The 15,341-nt window shown below is 45.1% G+C and overlaps 1 protein-coding gene and 1 pseudogene across 2 annotated transcripts in view; one reads left to right on the forward strand and one right to left on the reverse strand.

Moving 5' to 3' along the window:
* The window catches only part of RBSN (rabenosyn, RAB effector), a 30,630-nt gene extending 24,991 nt beyond the window's left edge, over positions 1–5,639 (reverse strand). The window contains exons 1-3 of one of the 2 annotated variants that reach the window (XM_012809252.2): positions 5,529–5,639; positions 3,593–3,744; positions 2,496–2,809 (exon numbers count right to left, since the gene is read on the reverse strand). In XM_012809252.2, coding sequence (XP_012664706.1) covers positions 2,496–2,643 — 148 coding nt within the window. In that variant the 5' untranslated portion in view covers positions 2,644–2,809; positions 3,593–3,744; positions 5,529–5,639. The remainder of the gene's footprint in view (positions 1–2,495; positions 2,810–3,592; positions 3,745–5,528) is intronic. The other variant, XM_023516972.1, reaches the window with a different exon arrangement.
* Positions 5,640–11,322: 5,683 nt separating this feature from the next.
* On the forward strand, positions 11,323–12,764 carry LOC100955358 (annotated as a pseudogene).
* The last annotated feature ends 2,577 nt before the right edge of the window (positions 12,765–15,341 follow it).

The raw sequence follows: 15,341 nt of genomic DNA on the forward strand, positions 1-15,341 counted from the left end.
AAAAATTAGCTGGGCCTTGTGGCTATCTGTAGTCCCAGCTACTTGGGAAGTGGAGGCAGGAGGATCACTTGAACCAAGGAGTTTGAGGTTGCTGTGAGACTAATGCCACAGCACACAGCACATTAGTACTAATGGAATGGCCTACTCAATCTCTTAGTTCTTCTGAGAGAGATAGGGAAAAAACCAAGAGGATCCTTTCAAGTTTCTTGCATGAACACAGTTTCCATCCTATCTAGTATTCTCTAGATTCCCATATCTATATCTCTAAATAATCTTAAGTATTTTTCCTCTTACAAAAGGGCCATCATGAGAATCTGAGAACATTCTCTAAGCTCTCTATCCCTGGTGTCCCCAGTCTGAGGGATAGCATTATATATGACTCAGTTCAGCTGACAATAAGACTAGAAACCAGTTGAGAACCACAGAGGCCTTCAGCTGTCCAAAGGAAACTTATATAATCAGGTGTTCGAGTTCTGTTTTCCTAGGAAGCTACAATGTATGCTGTGATTGGAATATAGGACCTTTCATCATCAGTAATGCCATATGGAAAGAAAAGCACTGGACTTAGAGGTCATACAAGACATGGGCCCACGTCCAACTCTGTCAATTCCTATGTGACCTTGGATAAGTTTGCAACATTTCTGAGACTCACTTATAATAAAGTGTCTATAAAACAAGACAAACCACCTTCTTGCAAGGTTGTTGGGAGAGTCAAATAAAATAATAATGTATGTGAAAGACAAAAACTAAAAAGCATAGTACTTTTTTTCTTTGCCTCCTAATAGTTATGGCTCAATTCTGCAGTCCCTACAGCCAGAAGCCACCTTGTCCATCACAGCAGTTAGGATTTTGAAAATGTTTGACTTTGTCGTGTTTTGGACTGAAAGTCATAACTATTAATGCTTTCAGCAATACTTTTTTCTTGAACAGGAAAGTGAGACATGAAGCGGGACTCTAGGGACAAATATTTAATTACAAGGTACATAACATTCGCATGTTTGGAGGCCAAAATCCCCTTACGAATACATAATTATTCCTTTCTTTCCCTCCCAACAAAGATTGTGAATACCAAATCCAGACCTTTTTAATCTCATGACCTTCAGAAATGCTGCCAGCTGTGAGAAGCAAGTTAGCTGAATAACTAAGAAGGTGAGTTCTAAAGGAACAACCTCTTATATGGAGCTTAGAATTTGAAGACCAGGAAATACAATAAACATATGTATAGTCAAAAATGACCTTTGAAAAACTCTTTCCACAACTCTCTAGAACCTGAGCCCTTGGAAGTTCAAAAACCAAGGTATAAGTTTTGGGTTGTTTCTCTGTTTTTTCCAAGTATGACCTTCCTTTTCCTGGGCTACAAAGGGCAAAGTCCAGCTGGGAAAGGAAGGATGGAGGGAAAGCTTAAATTTGTGACAGGTAAATAGGTGCAGAATGTGCCTCCACTGTCATAGCAATGGAAAGAAATTCCTCTTTATTTTTTTTATTTTTTATTTTTTTTGAGACAGAGCCTCAAGCTGTCCCCCTGGGTAAAGTGCCATGGCATCACGCTCACAGCAACCTCCAACTCCTGGGCTCAAGCGAGTCTCCTGCCTCAGCCTCCCAAGTAGCTGGGACCACAGGCGCCCGCCACAACGCCCGGCCATTTTTTGGTTGCAGCCATCATTGTTGTTTGGCGGGCCCGGGCTGGGGATTCGAACCCGCCAGCTTAGGTGTACATGGCTGGCGCCTTAGCCACTTAAGCCACAGGCGCCGAGCCAGAAATTCCTCTTTAAACCTCTTAGGCTGCTGGTTGGATAATTCAAATCGTCTAGCAAGAGACAGCAGATCAGCTAGGAGAGGTGGCTCATGCCTGTAATCCTAGCTCTCCAGGAGCCCCAGGCAGGTGGATTGCTTGAGCTCACAAGTTCGAGATCAGTCTGAGCAAGAGCAAGATATCCACCACCACCACCTCCCTCTCTACTAAAAATAGAAAAACGAATTGGGCATTGTGGCAGGTGCCTGTAGCCCCAGCTACTCAGGAGGCTGAGGCAAGAGAATTAACTGAGCTCAAGAGTTTGAGGTTGCTGTGAGTTATAATGATGCTATGGCACCCCTTGCCCCCAGGGCTACAGAATGAGACTGTTGCACAAACAAAAAAAAAAAAAAAAGAGGGAGAGACAGCAGATCACAGTGATTATTAGATTCTACTAGATTCAACCAGATTACTAGTTTCAATCCAGACTATGCTTCAGTAAGTGACTTTAGGCAAGTAATCTAATCTGTGTTTGGTCCCCTCATCAGCAAAATGGGGCTCACAGGCACATAGCTATTAAGAGGATTATGTGAAATTAATACATAGGGAGTCTTTGAAGAAAGCCTGACACATGACAAGCATTAGTAATCTGTTTGCTCCTACCATTATCATCATATTCCAGTGGCAACGTGGAAGCTTATAGAAATTATCCCATGACTTAAAGCTCTCATTAACAAAATAAAGCAAGATTCTCGCCTCTTACTTTTAATTTGCCCTTTGACATCACGGTCTTCCCCCAAGTGCTCTTCCTCATAATGTGACTGAAGCTGATAGAAAGACTGCAGGTCCTTCAGGCACAGAGGGCAGAGGAAGCCCTCCCTCACTTCCCCTGGGTCATCCAGAGAGGCCATGGTGGTGCTCCTTTCAACCCTGGGAAGGCCTCATGCCAAGAATCAGCTTGATTCCTCCCAATGGACCAGGGCTCCTGCAGCGTTAGCTTAACCATGCAGGACACAGATGATGGGGAAGTGGCATGATGGCTCTGGATGAGATTTCCCCTCTGGAGTAGGAGGAGCCCTAAGAAAGGAAAGAAGGGAAAAAAGTCAATTCAGGCAAACTGGGAGCAACTAAGAATTTTCTTTGTTCTTTTTACAGTTCAACAAGCATACTAAAAAAAAAAAAAGCATACTTAATGTCTGTTCAATGCAAGTTTGAGGAAACAGTTTCTCAAATATTTAGAGCAGTGATTTTCAACACTGGTGCACTGTGAGAGGATCTTAGGTGTGCCACAAAAATTTTTTTAAGTCATCAATTGAATTATTTTTGAAAGAAGTTCAAAGCACAGGCCAGGCGCAGTGGCTCACACTTGTAATCCTAGCACTCTAGGAGGCTAAGGTGGGTGGAATGCTTAAGCTCAGGAGTTCAGACCAACCTGAGTAAGAGCAAGACCCTGTCTCTAAAAATTAGCCAGGCCTTCTGGCAGGCATCTGGAGTCCTAGCTACCAAGGAAGCAAGAGGATCGCTTGAGCCCAGAAATTTGAGGTTGCTGTGAGCTATGATGCCAAGGCACTCTACTGAGGGCAACAGAGTAAGACTCCATCTCAAAAACAACAACAACAACAAAAAGTAGTACAAAGCACAGTAAGTATATTCTTTATTTTACTCTATGTGTTGATCAACATATTTTAAGTGTGCCATGGAAGTTTATAGGTTCAAGTGTGCCATAGATAAAAAAGATTGATAAACACTTAATAAAATACTTTAGACCAAGACACAAAACCTAAGATGTGAGAATATCACTAGACAATAGCAACTCAATGAAGTGGGAAAAACAAATTCTTAAAGATAAGCAAAAAATACCAGGGCAATCCTCTTATATTCATTCCAAATGGTTCAACTTCATAATTTGTATGGGACTTTGGCCACTGGAGGAATACCTGCAGTACTTATCAATAAGTGGACACTTGATCTTTTATTCAACCACATACATCAAGCTCTTGATACGTAGGCACCTGTGTTAAAAACACAAAGATGGGAAAGATATAACATCTGTCATAAAAAAAACAAACAAAACTAAAACAAACAAAAAAAATCCCAACCTCAGTCTAAAGAGGCACATTAGAAACCCAGGAGAGAAAAAGAAAAATCTATCTTCTATTTTATAATTGTAGAGAACTTTCTCTCCAATGAGTTTGCTAGATTTTAGGAACCAGTAAGTGATAGCTGAGCAGTGACCTTAATGTTCTCAATGTTTCCCAAAAAATAAAAGAATATAGTACTTAAATATTTCAGGGCTTTTAAAATTACATTTCCTGTCTTACAGGCCACTGGCAAAGTCACTTCCAATGACATTTCAGAAAGACTCCCATCCATAGGGAAAATACAGACAAAACTATTCCAAAAAATGCAGAGAAATTTACCCCTAAGAACCTAGGGACACAGTATAGTGAGGGGAATGAGCAACCCTCAGCTTTGTACGGACTATACAGGGCCACTGATGAGGGAACACTTGGTCATCAAAGCAGAAGGCTGGTGGCAACTTAAAAAATAAACAAATGAGACACCAGGTCCCTGTTTTCTCCCTCTAGCTAAGAAACCCTATGTCACACAGCCTTTTTCCACTGAAGTAGCAACTCTGTCTGATCTGTTTCCTTCCCAGCCAGTGGTTCATCTGACCTCGAATTCTGACAGCCAGTTTTCTTCCCATGCACTCACCCTTAATGACCATAAATCAAGCTAAAGCCCCACACCACACCAGCCACCCATCACTCACCCTTCACACCTCACCCCAAATCTCACTTCCTCAAAAAGCCTGTTACTGAAGGCATCACTCCCATTAGGATGGACTTCTCCTTCACAGCACTTATCTCAATTTATAATCACATGTACATATATGGCATGATTAAATAATGCCAAGACTGTAAGATCTGCGAAGGCACAGACTATGTCTGTTTTCCCCATCAGGGTATCCCCAAGGTCTAGAACAGTGTGCCTGGCACACGCGACGATGAGGCACAATAAAGCTCCCTGACTTAATGAATGAACGAACTCTAAAATCATATAAAGAACTCTACCACAGTGGTGGCAGGTGCCTGTAGTCCCAGCTACTCGGGAGGCTCAGGCAGGAGCATCACTTGAGCCCAGGAGTTTGAGGTTGCAGTGAACTGTGATCACACCACTGCATTCCAGCCTGGCTGACAGAGCAAGATGCTGTCTCCAAAAGAAAAAATCAACTACAAACCCACCAGCATAGCTGAACACACACACAAACGCCTCACACCCTAACCCAAGTAAAAAACAAAACTAAAACTTACATGTCCTGCGACTATACCACCAACCTGAATGCTACCCGGCACATACTGCATAGACTGCACGTCCCGCCGCCGCACCGGCCAGAGGCTCACGATCCACCTGACTCGACGCGATCGTGCACACTGAAGACTCCACCGCACGGAGCAGACGCGATAACGTCACACGCCCCACAGACACGGCACAAAACGCTCCGAACAACTGCACAGAAACTCAGAACACCGCCGCTTCAACTTCACACAACCCCTGGGAGACAACCACCTACCCACCGTCCTCTCAGCTGCATAACTGTCCGTGCCCCCCAAGTAACCACACGGCCACAGACAGCCCAATCCTCACAGGCCCCCGCAAGCGAAACGCATGGCCCCAAAGCCACATCTCCCACCTCGCACGTCACACCCACAACCACACACATCCCGCACCCTCAGGCCTGCCCGCCTTCGTTCCCGCGGGAAGCTGCGACCCCGCCCCTCCGGCAGAGCCTGACCCTCTGTCCCCGGACCGGCTCCCGCGGGCACACAGGTCTGTCCTGTGCTCGGGCCCGGGCTCTGGGCCCTCCAGGGCTGCTCACTCGGCGGCAGCCGCCATCCCCATAGGCTGCTCGGCGCTCAGCAGGCTCGCCTGCGGAGACGCCGAAACCGGAAAACAGGCTGACAGACTCGGAAGAGCGCCGAGTCTTCGAGGGCGCGAAGGGGGCGGGTTCAGTTCGAAAGGCACAGGGCGGGACGGCGGCTTCTGCGCAGGCGCTGCCGGAACGGGGCGGGGCTGGATGATCTTGCGTAGCTCTGGCGTCCCGGGTCAGCTAGCCGGGCGGGTACTGTCATGCAGATGGGAAAACTGAGGCTTAAGTTCCGTGGCGCTTGACCAATGTGCGCAAGAGCGAGCCAGGGAGTCTTCAGTGCCTCTTACCGCACGCCCGACTAATTCTTAATTAATTCAGGAGTCTAGTTAAAGTTCTTGACAGGTAGAAGGAATACTCAGGAGTTCGGAGGATGTGGAAGGAGCCGGAATAGAAATACGTAAGAGCGGAGACTTGGTCGGAGAAAGCGTGTACGGGGTGGGGTGAGAGAGAGTACAGCTTGGCCAAGCCTAAATTTGCACAAGACAGGATGACGAGTCAGCACCTATTCTGATGGCTGCAACTGTGCTGGGTACAGAGACCCACCCAGTCCTGGAAACCTGTTTGCTTTGTGCCCGGCGCGTGTTCTGGGCTTTAACAATGAAAGGCCTGGGTTCCGGAGGACGGAGCTGCAGAGAACAATGGGAAGATCCTGAGCTTTGGAGTCTGAAGGTGGCTTCCCTTCACATCTTGGTGCTGTTCCTTGAGCCCTTTGCCTCTGGAAGATAGTAATAGACCCCCCCGTAGGGTTGTGAAGATTGAGGGGAGAGGGGGTGCTCTGCATACCAACTCCGCCCACCTCGCTTTCCCTACCTCGCTTCCCAGCGGGTGTCTGGACAGCAGCACCGTGGCTTCCTTACCTTTCATTTAAGGACATGGGACTTTCAGCTTGAAGAACACTAAGTTTTGGAAGTCAAATCATCAGTGAAAGGGCAGTAAGCTAGGGATCCAGAGACCGAGCTTCTACTCCTAGCTGCTCCTTATTTTGTGAGTAAGCAAGTCTGTTCCCCTCTATAACTTCAGTTTTCCCTTCTGTACAGCAAAAAAAAAAAAAAAAAAAGGGTTACAAAGACTTATAAGCCCTTCTCTTTCCCCAACCTGATAGCTAATTCTTTTTTAACTTCCCAGAGTTGGCAGACATGAACGATGACTCGCCTTTGTTTCCTGGCACAGGCGGTAATCTATAAGAAGCAGAGCAACAGGCCCAGTTGCTTTACCTCGCTGTCATCGGCCTCTGTCTGGGTCCCCAGTAACTAGGGCTTTGGAAGTGAAAACATTTTCTTGAATGTTGAGGACCAAATAGGTCCCAGGATGAGCCACATTTACAGGCAGGACTATGTTTGGGGTCAGGGAATGAACCTTTTATCAAACCCTAATGAGTTTGACTATCATTTTAACATTTACAAAAGCCAATGTCATATTCACCATTTCATTTGCTCAAAAAAATGCAGCCTCAGCTCATGAGTTAACTCTGGAAATCACAATGGATTGGCCACGGTAGTTCTGTTGATGTTTAGAATGACAATGGCAGAGACTTTCCATATGATTTATGGTTTATCAAAAACACTTATTATGTAATCATTTGGACAACTCTATGCTGTTTCTGTTTTAATAACAACAAGTGATTAATATTTACTGAATGATTTACACATGCCAAGCACTATTCTATGTGCTTTATATATCTTATTTAATTCTCACACAGTCCTATGAGATACAGACTAATTCCATTCCTATTTTGTAGAGAGGAAGCTGAGGCTCAGGGAGGTTACTTGCTGGCTTAAGGTCACACCTGAGATGTGTTGAACCCAACGCCATCTTGCCTTGAAGTCTTTCACAACCCCCAGCTTTTCCTTCCTCTGTGAAGTCCTAATCTCTGATACTTCCATCTCTCTCATCATTTCCAAGCACCAACCGTGTATCGAGCATAGAGGTAGAGGATGTGAAGAGAACAAGGAAGGATGGTCTTATTTTAGAGGAGGACTAGGCTGACGGGACACAAATGCTCAGAAGCCAATCAGTTCAAAAAAGACAAGTGTTCACATGTGTCTCAAAGGAGAGCCCAGTGGACTGCCCCATAGGTGTCCAGGGGCAGTTTCCCAGAGGCAGCAATACATGGACATGGGCCTGAGGTGAAATAATTAGGAAAGGCCTTCCAGGCTGGGGGAATAGCATGTGTAAAAGCATGTTATAGGGAAGAACATGAGTCCCTTTCAGAAATTTAGAAATGTTCATTGGCACATAAAGCAATAATATGAAGCCCCTCCTCCTTGTTCCCAGAACTCTGGTGATAGACTCTCTCAGACAGCTGGATCTCTTCATCTTTGCCTCCCATGTAGGGTTCTCTATGTCTTTCTACCTACCTGTGCCCCTCTCTGTCTCACTCTTTCTCTTTTTCTCTTGGCCCCTTATTTAGGTTTATCCAAAACAGCACATGATGTCTTGATGCCACCTTAAAATCTGTGATCATGGGCAGCTCCTGTGCCTCAAAGGAGTAAGGCACTGGCCCCATATGCTGGAGGTGGCGGGTTCAAACCCAGCCGTGGCCAAAAGCTGCAAAAAAAAAAAAAAAAAAAAATCTCTGATCAGGAACAGAAATGGCAATGTGGGTAAACAACATTAGGGGAAGGTGTGCAGTGCATCATGTAACTTCCAAAAGGCAGCTGCCCTCTAGGCCGGCCTGGCTGCAGTTCCCAGGCCTCTGTCAGCCTCTGCTGTGGTCCTGAGCCGGCAGGTGGGGAGGGTAGCACATGCTGTCCACTGGCACGGGGAAATGGGAGTGATGACAGAAGCCCTGGAAGGGCCACAGGACCTTGTCTGAAGAACCAAGCTGGGCAGCGTCCAAGGGGAAGCAGATGGCTGCTGCTTAAGGGCTGGTAGGAAGGAAGAAGGGAACAAAGGAGGAAGAGAAGAAAGAGGGAAAGGGAAATGTAGGGGGGGAAGTAGAGAAAGAGAGAGGAAATGAATGACAAGAAAAAAGTTAGAAGGGACCAAAGCATCTTGGTTACAAGTACAGACTCTGGTGCCAGTTTGCCACCTGGTCATGTGATCTCAGGCAAGTCACTTAAATCCTCTGAGCTTTGGTTTCCTCATTTTACAAATGAGATAATAATAGTACCTTTGTCTTAGGCTGGAGGGTCAAATAGGTTCATGTTCAGCAAGTGTTGAACACCACCTGGCACATAGGATATGTAAATGTTTATTAAATAAAGGAAAAGAAACGTTGGTATAATTCAGGTACCTTGGAGCTGTGTCCCACTGAGACAGACAATACCATAGGAGGTGTGAGGATCCAGCTTGGTGTCATGGAAATATCTTTAAGAGACATAGCCCGACCAGATGGAAAGTCTATGAAAAGAACTCAAAATAGAATCAAATAGTCACTAGATTCATGAAATCCAGTGGGATGGGGGGCAGATAGCCTCAACAAACCTGAAAAGTAGGAAATACGGAATGGACCTGGGGGGGTGGGGAGAGCTGAGCTCCAAGGCCACTCAATTTGCTGGTCATGGGCTGGCATCTCCTTTTGCAAAACAGGGCCACTGCCAGCCCACAGGACCTTTGGCGAATAGGAAAAAGCACCCCCCACCCCCACAAACACAACCTTATCCTGGGACTCAAGCTTTGCACTTGGCAAGAGGGGTGTGGATTGGATTTCGGCTTCCACTGACCCCCTGGAGTGTGCTGCACAAAACCTGCATGATAGTTTTGAGGGCAGGGAGAAGAATAAAAGAGCTCAGCATGGTCCTCGAATCATGAGGAAAAAGTCATGCTGTTTGTCTGAGGCTTTAGATCTCATTCCCCTGACCTAAATTTCAGGAAATAGGTACCCTCAGCCGGTTGAGAAGTTAACTCCAATTTCAACCCAGATTTAAAACAGTCTGTGTATATGTGGTATTTTAAGTATCTGAGGTAATTGAGAGAGTAGGAATACAAAAGACACAGGAAGGGCAAAAAAGAGGGTTTGGCATCTTAGAGCAACTAACCCATTAGTCCCATGACTCTGGTTTAAAATCTGTAATTCAGCAAATGACTTAGGCTTGTGATTTTTAAGTTCATTCAACAGCTATTGTTGAGCACCTACCCATGTGGGTGCCTGAGATAAACAAAATGGGAAGCAATTCTTGCCCTCAGGGAGTTGATATTCTAATGGCAAGACAGATATTAAACAATAAATATACTAAATAAGTACAATATATAGTATGTGAAGAAATGGTAAGTGTCAACGGGGGGATAAACAAACAGTAAGGAGATGGAAGCACCAGTTTGCAGCAGTGCTTCTCATTGAGAAGGCACCATTTGAGCAAAGATGTAAGAAAGTGAGATGTGAGATGTGAGCCATGTGGGTCCCTCAGGGAAAAGCATTCCATGCAGAGGGAACAGCCAGTGCAAAGTCCTCCAGGTGGAAGAGGGCAGGGCCAGTTGAAGGAAAAGTAATGAGGTCAACACCCATGATCATAGCAGCATTATTCATAATGGCCAAAAGGTGGAGACAACCCAGATGTTCACCAAGAGATGAATGGATAAACAAAACGTAGTGGATACATAAATGAAATATTATTCTGCCAAAAAAGGAAGGGAATTTTGATATATGCTGAAACATAAATGGGCATTTTTCATTCTACTTAGTGAAATAAGTCAGACACAGGAGGACAAATATTATATGACTCCACTCATATAAGGTCCCCAGAATAGTCAAATTGATAGAGACCAAGTAGAATAAAGGTCACCAAGGGCTGAGGGGAGGGAAAGTTACCGTTTAACGGGTACAGAGTTTTTGTTGAGGGTGATGAAAAAGTTTTGGGTATAGATAATGGAGCTGGGCACAAAACATTGTGAATGTATTTACTACCATTGAACTGTACGCTTAGGAATGGTCAAAGTGATAAATAGTAGGTCATTAAATCTGAAATGTCCAGTTTTTAATCAAAAGTTTAGTTTATTCTATCTCAAACAAGAAGCAGTACAATTAGTCAAAGTATGCACCTAAACCATCGACACGGGTTTATCATCTTAACGCTAGCGTGTGGATGCCAGCAGCGAAGAAGCCTGGAGAGCAAGTACCAGTGAAATCAGGAAAGGCATCTTCCATGGCTTGTTGAGAATTGAATATTTTTCCTTGTAAGTGGTCCAAAGCTTGGAAGAAATGATAGTCAGTTGGTGCAAAGTCTGGTGAATACGGGGAATGACAGAGAGTTTGCAAGTCCAGCTTCTGTAGTTTGAGCAGTGTTGTTTCTGCAATAGTGTTATCTTGCAAGGGCATTGGCCTGTCCCTATTGACCAATCTCAGCTGCTTTACATAGCATGCTCACCCACTTAGTTGCAGCAGACATCCCCTGGAACTGATTGACCGGGTCTGTGGTAGGCAATATGAGCACTGGACCAGCAAACAGACACCATTAGCTTTTTTTGATGAACATTCAGCTTTGGACCATGTTTCAGCACTTCATCTTTATCCAACCATTGTGTCCAACACTTACAATTCTCAAAAAAAAGAGTCCATTTGTCTGTCGTCACACATAACGATGTGGTGTGGAAATAGTTCGCCTTTATGCCACAGTAGTAAAGAAAGGCAAGCTCTGGGCAGTTCCCTGGGGGACCCAGCAGGTGTCCCTGAATATCTGTGGCTGACCACTGTGTGAAGCTTGGCCTTGGGCTGGGTTCCATGGACGCCTTCACTAGCTTCACCAACCAGACCCGGGGCTGGGATCAACTGTTCAGAGCCACTCAATACACATGTGTGTTGCTTAGATATTTGTTAGAGCCTAAAGCTGGCAAAGAGAAGGTGGTAGTAAATAAGGTGACCAGATTTTAACATTGGTAAAGCAGGACACCATTGACCGGGGTGGGGTGGGGGTGGGGTGTCTTAATTAAAAAATTGGTCTATATGGAGCAGCAAAAATTTTCATAGAACGCAAAAATAGTATGTAATATATAGTTTTTAATTTCAATATAAGTACAGTTTATAAATATAATACATTAAAAAAATAAATATATAGGGTGGAGCCTGTGGCTCAAAGGAGTAGGGCACTGGTCCACCTGGGCAACCTTGCCCAGGAGGGGAGTAGGGAGTTTACATTAACCTTTTCATTTCCAAATGAAGTTACATTAACCTCTTCATTCCCAAATGGAGTTACATTAACCTTTTCAGCAGCCGAAAACCATATATTCCCTTCTCATTTGTCCCGCCATTCCCTAGCTTGTCATGCATTCTTTCCAAAAATCGGGACTTTTTTAAAACGCCGCAGGACGCGGGACTATCCCGACAAAAGCGGGGCCTCTGGTCACCTTAGTAATAAAGCTTAAGAAACTGGAGTCCACTGTGAGCACTGGCCATAAATGGTTTAGACTAGGCACTATGATGCATGCTGTACAGGCCACTGAGCAGAGCATTCATGCCAATGACCTGGTACCCCGTTTGTGCCTGACATTAGCCAACCTCAACTGTGTGATTTATTTCATCCGTACACAATCCTCTGGGTGAGGACTGTAGGTCTCGCCTTTGGCATCAACAAAGGGAAATGACGAATGTGGGCTGCCCGCCACTACTGTTCTCTTCTGCTGAGCCTGGGCAGGGATCATCTGTATGAAATCTCCCAACAGATGGACTGGGTTGGCCACAACAGGGCAAAGAGGGAGAAATCCTCACCCTGGATCCTCTGGAGTACAGCGTGGCTGGCAAGGAGACCAAATGGCTCCTGTCCCTCTGATTCTGGTCTCTGAAGCAGCATCCTCCCCTCCTCCTCGACACAGTGGAGAACTTTTGTGATACTCTGAACCCTTTGGACCAGCTGGGACTCTGTAAGTCCAATCCTGGCATCATTGGACTTGGAGGACCTGTGTCCTCTGTGGCAGGCACGATCACTGTGGCATATCCTCAGGTGAAGCTGAAGATCCACTAGGGTGTTTTCCGGCTGAGAAGTAGTAGTATCTGCTTTAACAGATGACCTTTTAGTGGATCGGACATTTGCATTAGTCATGGGCCATGTCAGACTGTGCTTAAGTTCTTGTTCATGTGAACATTTAGTGACCCGTGATGCGGACAGAGGTGGGGCCCAGAATGCAGAAGAAGGGATCATGAAGATGTCTGTGTATTTTTTTAGAGTGCTGGAGTGACTTGTGAGTGTACGGATATTTTCCCTTCATCTGACATTTATTGAACCTCTCTTACATGTACAGTAGGAGCATAGTGCTTGCTGAATAAATAAAAATGGAAAGGGAAAAAATTGAAAAAACTAATCAAACTAGCAAGTGAGCACTAGTAACTTCTGAGCCATTAACTTTGCATGACTGTAGTAGGTCTCATGCGCAGCACTCCCAGATCTGGCAGAGGCTTTTTTTTTTCTCTTATCATGTACACACACCCCTCGCCCCCCAGATGTCAGTAGCAGGATGAAAAGGCTACAAGTTATAGCCTCTTTCCTTGTTGGCCCTGACCATTGCTGCACTCGTATCCTTGCTCTGTCTAGAAGTAGAATCAGAAAGTCACCAGGGACTTTGATGGTATAAATTACGTCTATGAGGAGAGGTCTTTAGCTAGTACTACAAGTAAACCAAACTCAGAAGCAGGTAAAAGGGACTTGAGGTTAAAAAAAAAAAGTAGGGGCAGCGCCTGTGGCTCAGTGGGTAGGGCGCCAGCCCCATATACTGAGGGTGGCGGGTTTGAACCCAGCCCTGACCAAACTGCAACAAAAAAATAGCTGGGTGTTGTGGTGGGCACCTGTAGTCCCAGCTACTCGGGAGGCTGAGGCAAGAGAATCGCATAAGCCCAAGAGCTGGTGTTTGCTGTGAGCTGTGACGCCACAACACTCTACTGAGAGTGACAAAGTGAGACTCTGTCTCTAAAAAAAACAAAAAAATAAAAAACTACTATCACTCTGGGAGGCTGAGGCAGGAGGATCTCTTGAACCCAGGACTTTAAGGTTGCTGTCAGCTATGATGACACCACTGCAGGGTGGTGAGAGAGACACCACTCTAGGGCAACAGAAAGAGACTCTGTCTCAAAAAAATGAACAAACAAAACCTCTTAACCCCCATAGCCTCATATCTAGACTTATCAGCTAGATTGTTTTACTTAAAGTCTTGTAGCAATTTGGGCAATTCAACAGTAATTTTTTTTTTTTTGAGATGGAGCCTCAAGTTATCCCCCTGGGTAGAGTGCCATGGCATCACAGCTCATAGCAACCTCCAACTCCTGGGCTCAAGCGAGTCTCCTGCCTCAGCCTCCCAAGTAGCTGGGACCACAGGCGCCCGCCACAACGCCCGGCTATTTTTTGGTTGCAGCCATCATTGTTGTTTGGCGGGCCCGGGCTGGGGATTCGAACCCGCCACCTTAGGTGTATGTGGCTGGCGCCTTAGCCGCTTGAGCCACAGGCGCCGAGCCTCAACAGTAATTTTTATAAAAATTTATGTGGTTAAAAAATTCAATGAATACACATAGTAGGGTCACAATTTTCTATGATAAATGAGACTTCTTATTTGTAGGTGGTTGGGGAAGGTGGGAAGAGCAACAGGGGCCTGTGAAGAGGATACTAGAATATTGAGTCAGTGACACTGACCTGTGTTCTGCTTCCCGTCCTGGTTGTTGGGTCCTCAAAGTCCTTTAATTTGAGGGAGGTGAAGTGGAGAAATGTCCACAGGGAGGAGGCCACGTCAGTGCCCCCAGCAAAGTCATGCCGTTGTTTGGAGCATGAATGAGGAAAGAGATAAGCACTCAGTAAGTTAAATCGCCCAGAACTGTGGCTGAGGTTCTCAAAAATAGATCTGTGGCTCTCTATTTTAGGTGGCCAATCAAGATTTGATTTGAGATCAATTTGAGAAAGAACATTTTGGGAGTTTTAAGAGAAATGAAAGCTATCGTTTCAGGGCAAATAAGTTTAAATAACAATGTTTTTACTTTGTCCAGATCCTGTAATAGATTGATCATGGCCAATAAATTTCTAGACAGAAAAAAAAAAAAGAAAGAAAGGCAAACTTCAAGACAATTTCTCTTTTGATGCTCCTCATTTAGTTCACAGGGAATCCATCTCTCCAGTTTGTTTCAACTGTCCAACATCAACCCTTGCTGCTAATTCATATGTAGGTTGAGATGGATTCACTCCCACTACAGCTCTCAGCTCATTGTTACTCACCTCTTAGCTCATGTGGCTCATTTTCACTATTGAAATCACCAGAATGGAACTTCTCAAACCATTGCCATGCGGTGCATTGACTAACCACAACCTTCCCAAGCTTTTTGCTGAAATTTTTGTCTGTGCTGCATTGGTTCCACAATGGAATTCATATTCGAATATAGTACAATTTTTTGACTTATCCATGGTTTCACAAAAATTGATCTAAAGAAAAAAAATGTAAGATAATCATAAGCCAAAATGCATGTTTAAAAGAATGAGGATGTACCTTCCCAATAAGAAAAAAACAAGGAGTATCAAGGTGAGATATCAGCAGTATCAACTGTCAAACTTAGTACTTTAAGAAAATTGGGGCTCGGCGCCCATGGCTCAAGTGGCTAGAGTGCCAGCCACTTACACCTAAGGTGCCGGGTTCGAATCCAGCCCAGGCCTGCCGAACAACAATGATGGCTGCAACCAAAAAAAAAAAAAAAAAGGCCGAGCATTGTGGCAGGTGCCTGTGGTCCCAGCTGCTTGGGAGGCGGAGGCAGGAGACTTGCTTGAGCCCAGGAGT

This window comes from Otolemur garnettii, unplaced genomic scaffold, assembly GCF_000181295.1.
Source record: "Otolemur garnettii isolate 467f Iridium unplaced genomic scaffold, OtoGar3 scaffold00101, whole genome shotgun sequence".
Taxonomy (NCBI): Eukaryota; Metazoa; Chordata; class Mammalia; order Primates; family Galagidae; genus Otolemur; species Otolemur garnettii.